This window comes from Urocitellus parryii, chromosome 8 (assembly GCF_045843805.1).
Source record: "Urocitellus parryii isolate mUroPar1 chromosome 8, mUroPar1.hap1, whole genome shotgun sequence".
Lineage (NCBI taxonomy): Eukaryota > Metazoa > Chordata > Mammalia > Rodentia > Sciuridae > Urocitellus > Urocitellus parryii.
The window spans coordinates 47,066,858-47,084,053 of NC_135538.1; the positions used below are offsets into that span (position 1 = coordinate 47,066,858).

A 17,196-nucleotide genomic window follows, 5' to 3' on the forward strand; every position below is an offset into this window, starting at 1 on the left:
TTTATTTATTCATTTTGGTAAAATACAGATTAAGGTCCTCTTCCTCTTTTTGAATTAGTAAAATGGTCTACTGCCACCTGGTGGCAGATTATCAGGAACGATAGGCAGGGATGAACTACGAACATAATTACAGTCATGTTTATATATTCACTCGTGTTCAATCATGAGCTCAAATTCATCAGGTCTAAAACAATTTATAATTTACCCTTTAAATTAGTTTTCTTAAAATGGGTTGAAAACAAATGTGTCCAGGTATCAAGCTCTACACAGATGTGATTTTTTTCTTAATCTGAAAACAAGGCTGTGAGGGTTGTTGTTCCCACCTACAAATGAGAAAATTGAAGTTGGGAGGTTAATTAACATCTCCAGTGAGATGCTGTCACTCTTAACCATTAGTCTACACTGCTTTCTAAGGTGTTGACGGGCACACCATCTGTAGTCACTCAGAGTTGAACCCTGGTGGTGCATGGACTCTCCCATCATTGCACTTCTCATGTTCCTTTGGGTTTTTTCTTGTCTCTATCAATTCTAATTGCCAGACTTTCTAGTCCACACCTTTACAACACCTAGAGTTTGTTAAATAACTTAATTGTTTATATTTAAATAAATTATAATGTGATCTACAACTACGTCTCACTGTAGACATTCAAATTATAGAGAAGAGCACAAAGTAAGAACTGAAAGTCCTTTGTCATCACTTTCATCATATCTCAGAGAAGAAGCACATATGAGTTTCGATTGGTTTTAAAAATATAAATAGGACTATATTATTCCGATTGCTCTGCAATGTACTCTTTTCATTTAATGATGTCTTAAAGATTTTTCTCTGTCATGTTGTAGCCTTTTACCCACAGTGGATACTTGATAAATTGTTTGCAAAATAAAAGTTAGACTTTAGTCACATATTCCTTTTGCCACAAATAGGCATTTTTTTTTTTTTTTTTTTTTTTGGTGGTGGTGGTACTGAGAATCAAACCCAGGACATTTTAAAATTGAGCTATACATCCCTAGCCCTTTTTATTTTTATGTTGAGACAAGGTCTTACTAAGTTGACCAGGCTGCTGGCCTTCAACTTGTGACTCTCCCTCAGTCTCCTGAATCATTAGAATTATAGGCATGAGCCACCATCCTTGGGTTTTTGCTCAGTTTTCATCTAATGGAAGCATTTATTTCTCCTGGGATATAAGTTATCATAGGTATTGTATCCTTTTAGTTATTAATTAATCAATAGCTTCTTCATGGCATAGTTATGGTACAGCAAATAGATTATTTTCATGAAATATCAATAGTGTGTATCTGTCTTATGTAAATATCTAATTTCTTTATTATTTCTATAGGTCAATAGTTCTCAAGATTTAATGTGCATCAGATCCACCTGGGAGGCTTGTTATAACCCAAATTGCTGCATTCCACTTCCAGAGATTTTGGTTCAGTAGGTCTGGAATGAGGCCTGTGAATTTCCATTTCTAATAATTTCTGTGTGATGCTGATGCTCCTGGTCTAGAAACTCTACTCTAAAGTCCACTGCTCTGTTTGGGTCACCTGTGCAATTTATATCTCATATGATATCTAGATCCCTTCTCAGTACTCATTGTTTTACTCCCTATAAGAACTGCAGGTTAAAGAGGGTGTCAAAAATGGCTGTGATGTGCCACCAAACCTCTGGTATGCATGTCCTTTCACAATAGGGCCAGCAGGGACACTTAAAGGCAGAACTGAAGAGAATGGCAGTCCTGCCAACAACTCAGACCTCAAATTAAGGAATAGTTTTCACGAGTGCAGAGGGTGGAACTAGCTATTGTTTTCTCATTAGTCTCTGTGGCATCACATGCTCCAAAGATTGCAATCTATAGCAGGTGCGTCATCTTAGAGTATGAAGGATGCTATTATGATGCCGCTACATCCAGAAAACAATTTATTATTTATATTCTCTTCCTGGTAGGAGCTCAGCCAAGTAAAAAAGTGACCTGATGCATCCAGTCAAATATTTATATCAATTTCATCATTACTGTAGATTCAGTACTGAGTCCATAAAGCAATTATACCCATCTACTAAACAAAAATCCAAAATTGAGACAGGATTTTTAAAACTTACTATAGAGTTTCTTTATAGTAAAATTGCTTAATCTTTAATCATTTGGTTTACAAAAACTGCTTGCTTATATGTATGTTGGGTAATGGAAACATCATTTATAAGGTTGATTATCTAAAATACCAATATAATGTGTATACATAAAACATAATGGAATGTTTGTACTTGAGAATGAAATATAGGAGATAAAAATTATAATTTAAAGAATTTAATTTTCTAGATAAGTTGTAAATCTTGTAAAGGTTTACGTATTTATGTTTTGACCAAGCATTTTAATGTATATGAATAATCAATGCACTTTGAATGAGGAAAATGCATTGAGCTAATTAGGAGTATTTCATCCATGGTGCTTCTTCATTTGAAATACTGTGTGAAGAAATTTTGTCATTTCTGTAAATGGATTTTAAATATTAAATTTCACTAGGCATTCATGTATTCATAAAAACGTGTACTTTTTTTAAATGTCTTTGCTTAAACTTTATGCAAAGGATATTATATTGGTATGTAAATTTCTTCTACTTCCTTTTGTCTCTGAACAATTTATGCATTTCAACTTCTGAGTAAAAGTACACTTAATATCCATAACTAAGCTTATATATGTCGAAAACAACATTTATTATTTATTTATTCATTTTTTGGGTGGTACTGGGAAATTAACCCAGGGCCTCATGCATGCTAGGCAAGCGCTCTACCACAAAAATTGTGTCCAACTTTTCAATGTTTGAGTTCTTTAGTGAATATTTTTGTCATATTTCTCCTTTGGCACACTCACCATATAAGTCAGGAAGTGAAATTGAGTAATGCAATATTGCTCTATAAATTTGTTGAACCAAATTATATTGCCACTAGTATTGTGTAAAGTTTTTTTTTTGGGGGGGAACTGGTAATTGAACTCAGGGGCACTTTGCCACTGAACCACATTCATAGCCCTTTTTATTTATTTATCTTTAAATTTTGAGACAGGGTCTTGCTGAGTTGCTGAGAGCCTGTGTTGCTGAGGCTGGCCTTGAACTTGTGATCTTCATGCCTTAGGCTCCTGTGTTTGGATTACAGGCATGCTTTACTTGATGGCTGTATAAAGTTCTTATTTCATATTTTCTCCAATATCTGATAATGTGAGAATTTTAAATTTTGGTCAGCATGAAAAGTGTGAAATTGTTTTTCATTGTGGTTTTTATATGTAATATTTAATTAGCATAGATAAAGACTGTGCTTCTTCATTTTTATTAATTATTTGGGTTTCCCATTTCTGTGAACTATCCAATTATTTACTTTGCCATTTTTTTTCTACTGTTTTGTCTTTTGTTTTAGATCTCAATATAATCTGAATATTAATCTTATTTTTTGTTATATACTTTGAAAAATTTTCTCCAAGTTTGTGACTTGTATTTTAATCTTATTCTATAGTAATCTTGTTGGTGAGGGAGTTTTAAATTGTGATGCAATAAATATTATTAATTTATTCCTTTAAGGTTTGTATATCTTTTTCTTTTTGCTCTAGTCCAATGTCCTTAGAAAGTTTTAAAGTTTGCCTTTTATATAATAGATCCTTATGTGAAATTGTTGTGTAAGCTGTTGGTAGCATCTATATTTCTCTATGGATTATTAATAATATCAGCATCATTTACTGAATAATTTGTCCTTTCATCACTGTTCTATATGTTGGGTCAGTTTGAGTTTTTATTATGATTTTATTATTTAGTATTCCCTTGACTTATTTCTGAAATAGTAGGAAACAGGCATTTGTATTTTCTATGAATTTGTGACCTGCTACTTTGGAACTTTTCCATGTTTTTCATTGTTTCTGTTGGACCAATAATAGTCTATGACTGTTAATTTGGTGCTGACACTGAATCAGTGTGGCATCCATTAGTTTAGTTCCCCACCCCCAGTGTTTCCAGTTCTCTGTCTTCTGGTAAATGGTGGATTGCACTTTCCCCTCTTTTTGATTTGGGCATGGCATGTGACTGCTTGCCAGTGGATTCATTCATGAGTCAAAGCTTGAAATAGAATCTCTGCATCTAACTCTTATATTTTTGAAAGGGTAAAGATAAGAGGGTAAAGACAAAGGGTGAGGTGGCACCAAGAAGGTACTTCCCAGCCAGAAGTAGCTTTTTCATATAATCTCTTCATTAACCAAAGTTTCCTTTGTATTAATAAATTCCTCTTTAATATATTTTAGTGGGGTTGGGCCCCAATGGAGATGGGAAAAGAAAGGAATTAATGTTTGGGGGAGTATACTTTTAATCCCTCACACTGCAATATTAATTGAAATATTTGCCTCCTAACATCTAGGTGGTATTAGGTAAGCAGTGGACATTTGGATAGTGATGATGAGTAATTTTAGAGACTGGATCATGTTGGCTTACATGACAAGGACTATAGAGGGGCTTTGGCTTTGATAGAAGGAGAGAAAAAGATCTCAGATTGTAGGGATGAGGAGGGGTGTGGAGCAGGCATCCTCCAAGTTTCTGCTTCATAATTTATTTTTATGGATGTCCTGAAAAATCATTCAAGTGCAAAAGTCACTATTTATATTTGTAACGATTTATTTAGTGTGTCAGATGTTTCTGATGTTAGGACACTTTCTTGCTAAGTTTCTTGCTTTTAAAACTGAACGTTGATGTTTAATTAAGGTTTTACATCTCTCTCTTTTTAGGTGGTTCTTTGGAGCAATTAAAAGAGCAGATGCAGAAAAGCAACTATTATATTCAGAAAATCAGACGGGTGCTTTTCTCATCAGAGAGAGTGAAAGCCAGAAAGGAGATTTCTCCCTTTCAGGTATGGACATTATTTTGTGGAGTTGGAATATAAATTTGAGCGTCTGCACTCATGAACCTGCTGTGTGGATATGGACATGTTAAACATGCCTTCTTTTGTTTTCTTCATAATAACTCCAAAATTAAATCTACAGAACTACTCAGGAGTAATATAAAAATTAACACAAAAATTTCCTATGGCTAGTAGTCTCTATAAACAGTTTCAAATATATGTACTCTAGATATGAAAGTGTAAGCACATAAATCTGGCTGTGTTTTTTCACTTCAGCATTATCTAGGATCCTTTTAGGGAAATGATAAGCAAGAAACAAAAACTATACTGTCTTCAAATTTAATTTGGCCATGATATAATTGTATATATGCACATATGCACACATATAATATATGCATTATAATGTATATGTAATGTATAAATGTTAACATATTATAACACATACAAACACACACATATGTATGCATTTGCATTTTACCTGTCTTTGCCTGGTAAATAGGAAGTGAATTGAAATGCTGAATGCAAATGCATTTAATTAACTCATGATATGTATGATGTCATCAAATGTAGTTTTCCAGCTGAAGGTCAAGTACATGTTTCTCCACCCTAGAAAAAACAGAAGCTTAGGAGACCTGAGAAAGAACTTTTGAGAGTTCAGGTGATACATGTAGGTCTTTGCTTTCAAATATCTTTAAAGGTTTATGTTGCAGTGTTGCAGAATGGCCTTTTCTTAAAGTCTCTACACTAGTTCAGCTCTAAATATCAAAATTTCTCTCCACTTTCCTTATCCTGATCTCCAGTGGAAAAAAGCCTGTCCTTTGTGTTATTGTCCTCTTATTCAATTTTCCTGACTAGATGTAAACCTTGTAGGGGAAGAGACTTTGCTTCCTTTCATTCCTTCAGACCTGGAGTAAGTGCTTAGTACATGTGATGTCCCATACCTCACTGTGTTGGTCTGGCTCAGAGCTAGGAGTCAGGACAGCTTCATGGAGTCACAGTGAAGCAGGTCCTGAGCCCCCATGTGTTGGGAACTTTGAACCTGTACTCTGGTCATGAAATGTGTTTTTGGCATCTGTTACCTTTCTGCTTACCTGGTGGTCCCAAATATTAGAGCAGGTGGGTTGGAACTGGAGAAAATCAAGAATGGTATTATTGAGTCAGATTTTGCAGAGGGTCCTTTTGCCTATTCTGATACTAAATCTATATGATTTTTCAAAATCATGTGGATTTGACTCAACTCCCACCTTCACAGATGAGAGGTTAGATAACGCTGTTCTGATTATCATTCTTGAAATGTGTCCAAGTTTAACATGTCCCTAACCTTTTAAAAGTTGCTTATACCCAGGGCAGTAATCAAAATACTTCATTATGAGCTCAGAATAATACCCTATCTGGTTGGGACTTCACACTAATGTATGCCTGTACAAATTCAGATGACATGAATATTTTATATAACATTGTTCTGATTATAAAAAAATTAAAAATTTATATAAACAGAAACAACTCAAATAAGAATTATCTAATATATCACTTTCTGAAAATAAATTTTGTGTTTGAAATATGTTTTCTGTCAACCTTTTTTTCTACACTCCATCTGCATATATTTATATACAATCGTATACACTCACATCTTCATACACAGGAAACAAAATTGAGACCATCTTGTAAATATGGAAAAATCTATCTATGTATATGTATGTCTATGTGCACATATAAGCATATGTATACACACAATTTTCTGTGTATGTGTAATGTGGATCCAGGCTCCATTTTAAATTCTGTTTTGCAGTATCCTGTGACCATTTTTGCATGCCTTTTAGTATTTTTTTAAAAGCTACATAACATTCCACTGTATAAACAACAATCATTTTATTTGACCTATTTCAAGTTTTGCACATTTTGTTATTTTCAGTGATTTTGATATTATAAAATATGATATAGTGAAGATTCTTGTAGATAAATACTTGAATATTTAAGTATTTTCATGAGCATACTATATATGGATGAAGAAAACTGAATCTTTTTGAAGTCTCTATGCTTAATAAGAAGAGATACATGAGAATTCCTTGTTTAAATGCATTCATATTAGTTTATTTGCCTTTGACAATATTTATATATTAAATTAGGTAGTAATCATTTACAGTTAGGTGAAATGTTTCAGATCAGCATTAAAAATACATAAGACTAATATCTCCATGAGAAAAATAACAGCAACAGCTGAATTACGTGATTTTATCTTTGAATAACATTTAGGCTATAGCAATGGCTCAGAACATTCTCTAAAAAGAATATTATGGAGCAAAACAGATTTACAGGCTTAGAACAAAATTATGAGGATATTGGCTGTTGTGTGCTGTGAATACTCTAGAGCTTGCTTATGGATTTAGGAAGCTTTGTAGGCCTTGCTCAGAGACCAGCATATCATTATAGATTCTTTTTCAATGAAGTCAAACAATTTAGAGTCTTTCAAGCAAATTATCTGATTGCCATGTATTCACTGGGAGATAAAGTAAATGCATCCTATTATGTTCCCCTGAAAGGAAAATTTTCTTATTAGCCAGAGGAAAGGCTATGTGGGGGAAAAAAATGGAAAGAAAAAGGTCTTCAATATATCCACATTAAATAAACAAACAATCCAATTGCTGACTGTTGATTATCACTAAAAATCTTCAGATGTACCGCTCATGGATTTATTTCTTAGTGCAGTTGTCTCCTTAATCAGTCAGAATTGATGGTCTTCAATTTTGCTGACTGCTGTGCAGGTAAAGGCAGGCAAATAGTATCCCTTTTCTATCTCCATCTTTCCCACATGAGTTTTCCTTAGAAGTATTGTCTTTATTCCTTGGGCAGCACTGTCTTGCAGTTGTCAGGGAAGAGCTTCATGAGAGAGCATGATTTATTGATGCTGGGGTGGCTCTGAGAAGCAGCAGCCCAAGGTTGGGGTGGGTGCTAATTGGGTTGTTGTGATCCTTGCGTGACTGTCGGCTCTTGTGAGGTCTGAGTAGATCGGAAAAGAGAGTTAGGCCATGACACCTCTCATAATGGCAAGACACTAATTAGCTGTGAATTACAGCAGCGCTTTTGGATATTACATATTATATGTGGTAGCCAGAGAATCTGTCTTCATTAGATGCATGACAGGTAGTTTTAGTGGCCCTACTGTTATTTGTCATTGGTAGTGAATTGTTTTTCTGATGAAAAATATAAATTTCTGACTGCATGTCACTGGTTTGGCTACTTCTTGACATCAGTCAATTACTTAAAAGGAAATTATTACATCATTATGTACAACTATAATGCACTAATAAAAATATGGAAAATAGAGAAAAAACAAAAAGGAAATTATTATTGTTATTACCATTAACATTAATTTAATATTTGGTGTCCTATAAAGCATTGATATTATTGTTTAGAGTAAATTTTAAGGAACATGTAATTTGAGGGCTAAAATTCAGCTGTGGAGAGTTTTTCAAAACTCATTGCACATTATAATTTTGCTTTAGATGATTTACATATAAAACTTACAGAGAAGGAAGGGGAAATAGCTCAGTTGGTAGAGGGCTTGCCTAATATACCCGCAGTCCTGGGTTCACTCATCACCACCACCACCAAAACAACAACAACAACAACAAACAAACAAACACCACCAACAAAAATCTTACAGAGTAGGAAAGAGACTTCCAGATTCATCCCTGGTGAAACACTTTAAAGAACAAATAATAGCAGCTTGCAGGTGGTTGAAAAAGTGACTTCACTGAAGACAGACAAAGGGCTCGTTGACAATGCCTCCTGGAGGTGAGCTTGTTTATTTATACATTAGTTTATTTCTTCAACAAATATTCAGGGTGCCTATTATGTGCTAGGCTTTCTGCTAGGTGAAGGGAAGCAAAGCTCAGAGGGGAACAGTCTCTGGATTAAGTCTAGTAGTCTTGTGAGAGAAGAGGGGCAGGGGCCAAGCCTCCCAAGAAGATTTGGGGAGGGCTTCCTGGAGGAGGGAGCATTTGTGTTCTCTATCAATTTGTGCTACAAGGTGGCAGTGTGATTATTTTTGTCAACGACAAGTACACAGACCTCTGAGTACATTTTGTGTTTTGTGCAGTGGTGGGAAAGGTGTAGGATAGTGGAAGGATGTTTGTATGTGAAGTGTGTATGTCTGTGTGTCTCTGTGGATGGAGGGGCAGAAAATGAGTGGGGAAAGTTGGAGCTAGAAGGTTGAGGACTTTGTTCACCATACTGAGAAATCTGGGCTTTGTTCTACAAAGGAAAGTCCTAGGCAGGAAGTGATTTATCTGATCTGTTTTAGGTAGTTGCCTTCAATGTGAAGTATGGATGAGAAATTTATAAACATAAGTCTGGGGATATGTGAGAAGAGCAAAGACAGGGGCATCTCTTGTTGCTCTCTGAAGTCACAGGTGAAAGGCAGAGTCCATCAGGTGAGAGGCAGAGTCCATCATCATTCTGCAGAAAAGCATTTTGGAACCCAAATTGGTAGGTTGCACATTAAGTCCCTGTTCCAGCACAGAGTGTCCCCCATCAAAGCGATATGGTCATTCTATGGCTTTCTTCTTCTTCTTCTTCTTCTTCTTCTTCTTCTTCTTCTTCTTCTTCTTCTTCTTCTTATTATTATTATTATTATTATTATTATTTTTTTTTTTAATGGGGCAAGTATGAGAGTGGTCCTAGGACTAGGCATAAGAAGACTACTGTGGGTTTAACAGTCTCATTGTAATGTCAAGCATTTGCAGGGTTGTTTAGAAAGCCCAGAACTTATGGACTTCAGGTACTGTGGGAAACTGCAGCTCCTCTTTCTCAGAAGAAGCAACTGGGGAGCCAGTAGGAGCTGACTTTAGGTGCAACCTTTCTTGCTGGGTGGGGATGATGGCATTCATGCTGAGTGGACCCTTTGCATTGCAATCCAGAAAGAGTTCCTAGGATTTTCTTAAAGTCCTACTTGTCTGCACAGATGTTGGCCTGAGAAAGGATCAAGTTATGAGAAATGAAGAGAAAGGAATACAGGTGAGAGATATCTAGAAGACAGAACCCATGGGAATTGGTAGTTGATCAGAAATAGAGTAAAGTAAAGGAGGGTGAAAATTGGCTGTCAGACTTCTGAATTGAGTTGGGGAGCAGTGGTAACTTCAGCCAAAAAAGTCTGTAGGAGGATGTAATTTGTAGGGAGAGAGAAGGGAGAACCAGAGCAAATAGCCTCAGAGGTGTTTGATGTACTTGTGAGTGGACATTGTAGTAGTTCACATTCTTTTGTGAGCTGTTTCTTGTTTATTTATTTTTAAAACCTTAACTGAGGTTAATTGAGCCAAGAATAACCAGGCAGTCCTTAAACCAGGTTCAGAGTTGTTTCTACTGATTTTGAGGATAGCATTTCCTGAATTTGAATTTCATTACAGTGAACATATAGGTCCCATAGAATATGCTAGAGTTTTGTAAAAAGTTTATGATTATTGTGAAGTCTTTTATAGAGGATGTAAGACATGCTTTCTTGTGACATAATTTTATCTTAAAGTAAATATTCTAGAATTATATTCTACAATTTTTAGGACCTAATGAATGTTTTACTCTCCAATGTAATTGATCACTCTTGCTCAAAATATTGCACAAATGGTAGAATTGTCTTCATAGAAAGAATGGCTCTTGATGTAGTTTGTAATATTCCTATGATGGGGAAATTACGTGTTTATTAAGGGGAACATTGGTACTGTGAAATGACCAGAATTATCTGAAGCAACTTTCTGAATAATATGGATGAATAACCTGAATGACACCATAGATGTATAAATGTTATTATTTCTGCATGACTTATAAGTTAATTCTGAAGGCAATCCAAAAATAATGAGAACAAGTCACTCTTGGTGGTGCATGCCTATAATCTCAATGACTCAGAAGACTGAGACAGTAGGATCCCAAGTTGGAGGCCAGACTGAACAACTTGGTGAGACTCTGTCTCAAAATAAAATAAAAAGGGCTGGGGGTATGTTTCAGAGTGCCCCTGGGTTCAATCCCTCATTACACACACACACACACACACACACACACACACACACACACACACACTTGCATACATGCACACGCAAAGTTATGAGATCAACAGCAGCTTCCTTAGGAAATATTCTCATGTTGACCATTGACCTTGTGAGTATACTTCATTTTGAATTTACACATTGAAAGATTCACTTATTTATGAGCAACTCTTTCACTATGGGTAACAATGTGCTTTTCAAACTAGACTGTAAACTCCTTGAGCAGAATAAACATTTTCATTGCTTCTGTTGCATGCATGTTTCTTTCTCTATAGTTTCTACTAATTCTGTGAAGATAGTAGACCCTCTAATGCTTACCTCTTCATGCTGTGGCCTACTAGGAAAAAAGCTAAGCAAGGCCACTGTCACTTTTTAAAAACCTCTGAAGTTTGGGCTGTGTAAGATCACAAATAATTCTCCTATCTGTTGTGTTTCAGACTTATGTTAGAAAGACAATTTCACACCTTGACAGGTTAGTTTTTTTCCAGGTAATAAGACTTTTATAGAAGAGAAAAATTGGAAAAGGATATCACTTGTTAGTGTTACCCTCTATCTCTCTGCCAGGCGCCAGAGTTCAGACTGAAAGTCACTTTACAGAGGCTACTCAGCTCTACCATTATTGCTCCCAGATCTTCCAGATCTGCTGACTCATTCTAAACTAAGTTTGGCCCAGTGGCAAAAGTTCAGGGTTTCCTTGTCAGTCTTCTGAACCATCCATTCATTCTTCATTGAAAATTGATGTGAACCTTGTGACCACTAGAGTTTCTCAGTATCCTGTTCTGGTTTAACCATGAATGTAAATACAATTCTTTATCCTGAGTAGGGCCAAGTATTAAATGACTGGAAAAAAAATTGCCTCTTGGATTTATTATGTAATGAAACTTCTGTGGACTCTGGGAGGATTTTGATGTTGGTTAAAGATGTTTTGCTTTTTAAAAAGTGCACATGCTGCAGAAAGGGAATTTTATGTTGATAACTTTGGTATCTCATATAAAATGTATTAAATTTTAAACATGTTGGTGCCATCTTAGAAAATGCCTTTTAATTAAAGTCATAATTTAGTTGTGTTCAGCTTAATTGCAAATATCATTGACTATAATTGCAAGTGACTTTTTGTGAGTTATGGAGGCTTTTCTTATCATTGCTACTGATAAGTTATATTTCAAATGTCTTAAATACTCTATAAAATTAAATTAGCATTTTATTATGCAGTACATATATTTGTGTTTATCTGTATACACTCACATGCACAGGCAAAATACGCCCCCCCCCCCCAGGGCACTGACTTATTGGGAAATCCACAAGGAATCCATAGTATTCTTTATAGGACTTATTCTTTATCATCCCCCCACCTGCCCCTTTTTGCTTGTCTGTGAACCCCTAATATTGATGCATTAAGGAAAGGACTTCTTTTTATGTGTACTTAGTTTTATTAAAACATTTTTGAGCTATTTGAGGGCAAGAGCAACAAAGAAGTGATACATATTATTTCACTTTGAATGTAACTATAAAAGTCAATTTCAGATATTAAATAAGTAGAAATTTTATTGATAAGTCATATAGAGGTCAGTGAAGTTGCTATCTTTTTGTAATTCATAATACATTCTACTCCTTTTTTTTCATTATAATGCTACCAAATTAAATTGATTCTTTATTTACATTTGTCTCATGTTATAGTTACAGATCAATCTTGTGGCTAACTAAGAATCTCTGAACTTGGCATCCTCTTCAACTGTTCAAGAACAGATGTGAGAGGTGCAGAATTATAGTAGCCCTATAAACTAAGTCAATCAATCAATGATTTGTTAGAATCTGGATAGATATTTTTCCCAGATTCCCAGGGAATATAGAGAAACTGAGATGTTGTAAGTGGCTGAAACAGACTTTGACCTTGGCATCAGATTAGGGATGATCAAGAAGAAGGCAGAAGGATGCTTTGACTTCTGCTCACTTTGTATGGACAAGGTGTTATGGTTTGAATCATCTGGAATGTTCTCCAAAGGTTCATGTTATTTAAAGACTTGGTCCCTATATAGCAATGTCATGAGGTGGGTGTTTAGGAAATGATTGGATCATGAGGGCTCTGACCTTATCAGTGGATTAATCCATTGATAGTTGAATGAACTACTAGGAGGTGAGGCCTGGTGAAGGAAGCAAGTCTCTGAGAGCATGCTCTGGAAGGCCATATTTTGTCCCAGTTCCTTTCTTCACTGCCTCACCCCAACTCCCTTCCTGGCTGCTATGAGCTGAGCAGATTTTTCTCCTGTACCTTTCTGGTCTTCTGCCCTTCTGCCATGAAGTTCTTTCTCATCTCAGTCCCAGAGCAATGGAGCTAACTGACCATGGGCTAAACCCTCTGAAACGGTGAGCCAAAATAAGCTTTTCCTCCTTTAAATTGTTTATCTCGGGTATTTTAGTCATAGTCACGAAATGCTTACTAACACACCAGGAAACTAGTCGGTCTGTGCTCTCCTGTGTGGAAGTGATGTTGATCTGGGCCTTTCTGAAGCATCCACGTGTTGCCCCTCGTTTTCTACATCCAAGGGACAACAGCTTCCCACCCAACAAATGTTACAAGTGCGAAAGATGATGACTGATACTAGTGTGTTGCAGACTGGCGTGTGAAGCTGACCTTATGAAATAAAGGGAATTAAAAGCATGGCTTTCTTGTGGTCATTTGCACAAATTTGTCTTATTAAACAAACATAAACCCCTCAGCATTACTGTCAATTTGAGGTGGTTTGAAACAATGAATATTTATTTCTCACATTCTTAAGGCTGAAAGTCCAAGATCAAGGTGCTGGCAGCTTTGGTGTTTGGGGGCAGGGGGCTAAATGTCTGGTGTGTAGACAGCTGCCTTCTTTGCTGTATCCTCATGTGACAGAGACAGAAAAGTGGTCCTGGTTTCTTCCTCTTATAAAGTTAATCCTATAATGGGAGCTCTACCCTCGTGATCTTCTCTAACTCTAATTGTCTCCGAAAGGCTCCATTTCTAAGTACCATCATGTTGTGGATTAGGACTTCAATAGATGGACTTTTTTGGGGGGGCAGGGGAGGGGGTTGAGGGAGGTGGGTACAGAAATCATTAGGCCATAGCAATGACAAAGTATTGAATTCTGTTTTTTTTTTTTAATTGCCAGAAAGCATGCCAGGAGAGTAGGAGAAGATCCACCTTTCTTCTAGCAAACTCATGGGGATTGGTGTTTGCTAGACTTAGGCAATCTTTAGAAGTTTGGTGACTTAGCAGCCCTGCTATGTCTGAGCTAACAGAAGGAAATGTATCCTCTCCAAATGGATAGATGAGCACAGGTGCATATGTTTTCCCCTAAATGACAGGTTTTTTTTCATTCAAGGATGAATATAAAAGGAAAAGAGGTCATGACATTCTGGATACTCAATAACAGAATTTCCCAAATTATTTTCTAGAACATGAATTATTTGGTAAGCCAACAATGTTCCACAGAACAGAAGGTTCAGCAGTTAAGGGCATTAAAAGAACATCGTACTACATTTCCTCTGTCTTGACTCTACAAAGCATATTAAAGAGTCTCTGGAGTCTGATGGAAAAATAATTATATTTTCTCAATGGAGAATTTCCCAAACTAGTTGGCATAGAATTATTTCTTTTTATATGAAACATGGTTTGGAAAAAAAAATAGGAGCATAAGAGATGGCAAACCTGAAGGTAGAGAAAACATTCACTAAAAGGAACAGAAGAAAAAATTTGAAAAACCTTTGGTTTGAAATCATAGAATACAAGAAAGCACACATTCTATGAAATTAGGTATAAAAAGCAGCATGAAAAGGCAATAGATGAGAGATAGCAAACAGTAAAATTGTCACTGCGGGGAAGCTTTCAGTGATATAAAGGGCATTCTTGAGAAGCTCTCTGAAGAGATAAGAAAAATAGATCAAAATTTGTGAAGACAGATGATGCATAAAGAGGAGATATATCTTAGAAACTTATCAGAATAATTAAATGCAAACAATAGTAAATATGTAGTAGAAGGAAATTTTCCTGAGTTTTTGTTCTATAAACCTGTTTGCAAATTGAAAGAATGCAGTTACAAACAAAATATATGAAAAACTCTATACCTAAGGTGACTTTTTAAAGTGCTTTAATGTCAAGGATAAATGAAAAAAAAAAATTCTGTGAGCTTCCAGGAAAAAAAAAATCACAAAAGAATGAAAATTGAATTGGACTTAGAATTCTCCTTTATAACATCAGAGACGAACACCCAATATAAATTTTTCCCCTTATTGTAAATATATATATACATTTTGGGGGCCTAACTTTGTTGATAAAGTTGGTAAGTTGCATACTTTCACCTAAACTCGCCAGCTGTTAACAGTTTGTGATGTTTACTTTCTCCATCACTCATATGTCTGGATTTTCATACATCTACTTATAAGTTACAGTTTTCAGGTGGCTTCAGCTCTATAAACTTTAATATTAGTCTGCATGTCCTATGATTGCAGACACTCTTCCCCATTTCCATAGTGCCATTATTAAACCAAGAAAATTTCACGCTGGTTTCTATTACAGACTACATACTCAGATCTCTCCAAATGTCCTTTCTAGCTCTTTATTTATTTGTTGGCTGATACAATAAGGGCTTAGGCATTGCATTTGGTTATCATATCTCATTCTTCTCTTTTATCTGGAGGAGTCAAAAGCCTTCAATAGCTCTCTTTTACAAACCACATAAATTCCTATTTACCTTGCATTTCAGCCCTTTAAGCTGAAACCCATTTCCAGCTTAATCTTTCATATTGCCTTAGATCACACTGTGCTTCTTGAAAGATTCACACCAGCTATTGCATGATTAAGGCTTGAACTTCCCAGCTTCCTAATCTTTATTTTCACTTTCTTTGAGCAAGATACTCAGGACTTAGCACCTTGTCTGGCATATACAAAGATTTTTTTGTTTGTTGGTTTTTTGATAAATGCTTGTTTATGAAAGCTGGACGATTTTAAAAGGAATGCTACTGACTTTTTTCCTTGCCTCACCTTGCTTTCATATAGAAAAGGAATTTTCAGAAATATTGGGAGGGACATTTTGTACTCTTTTAAAAACATAAATGTATTCTTCAAGTCATCCATTCACTCACTCACTATAGAATTTTCATTTGTGTTTACTATGGGGCATGATTGTGTAGGCAACTAAGTAGCTTACATTGTGACAAGTATAATGATCAAGTTGTGTGTACAGTGCTCAACAAAACAGAACAATTGATTTTCTAGAAGGGATTAGTAAGGTAGGCATGATGGGAGAGATGAAACAATTTGCACTGTACCTGGTAGTGAGTGAAACTAAGAAAAACAGTGTGCATAAAAGTTAATTTTTTGTTGAGATAATGTCCATTCTTAAGAATTTTCTTTCTTTTAAAAATCATGATGCTCCTTAAGAATTGAAAATTATTTTTTTTTCTGACACACTTTTGATTTCTTTAACAAATAACTGGCAGATCTGTAAATTGCCCATCCATCATCCGTATGCCTGAATAACTAACAAAGGTATTAGGTTGTAATGTTATCAATGTGGTCATGATAAATTCAATATGGGTTATATTTTTAGATAGCATGACAGTACCAGAACTGAGATTGACAGGTCTCTCTGGTTCTTGGGTCCATATATTAACTTACTAATCTCATACTGGAAAAAAAAGAGAAGGATTAAAGATCTTGAGCAGTGAAGACAGAAGGGGCAAAGAGAAGAAGGAAGCATATTTGAAAAAGCATGGTGTCACTTTTGGATTGGGCAGGAAATTAAGATGTCTTGGCTCAGTAAATGAAAGCCAGTGACCCACAAACCTCCTAGTTCCTCCTTATTTCCACTAGGCCTGAGAAGTTTAGTCTAGTTTATGTCTCAAGTAAGTAACATCTAAACAAGCATTGCATCTCAATTTAAAGTAAATTATGTAAGAGATTTCTTTGTTACTCTAAGTGGCAAAAATGTATTACTGAAAAAATACTACAAAATCAAATCTGCCTAGAGTATTTTATGTGTTGGTACAGAGACATTGTCTACAATTTATTTTATGTGTGCCACATGTGAACTGTTTATTTTGAAATCCAGACCCTATGGCAGCTTTTCTGTCCCCCACTCTGAGCATGGGCCATTGGAAGACTTTCAATCAAATTTGCTCCCTCTTGTGGAGTGTCAGGAAATAACATACCATTATACAAACAAAATACAGGGTTTTGTTTTTAGTTTTCATAGCCCATTCATTTACAGAGAGGGGGAAGATATCTGATTTTAGCTGAAAACAAATTTATAATTTCAAAATATTTCT

General features: G+C 35.5%; 1 protein-coding gene across 1 annotated transcript in view; it reads left to right on the top strand.

Moving 5' to 3' along the window:
- Frk (fyn related Src family tyrosine kinase) overlaps positions 1-17,196 on the top strand; it is a 96,330-nt gene that overhangs the window by 43,418 nt on the left and 35,716 nt on the right. Inside the window, exon 2 of the mRNA XM_026414991.2 lies at positions 4,752-4,873. Coding sequence (XP_026270776.1) covers positions 4,752-4,873 — 122 coding nt within the window. The remainder of the gene's footprint in view (positions 1-4,751; positions 4,874-17,196) is intronic.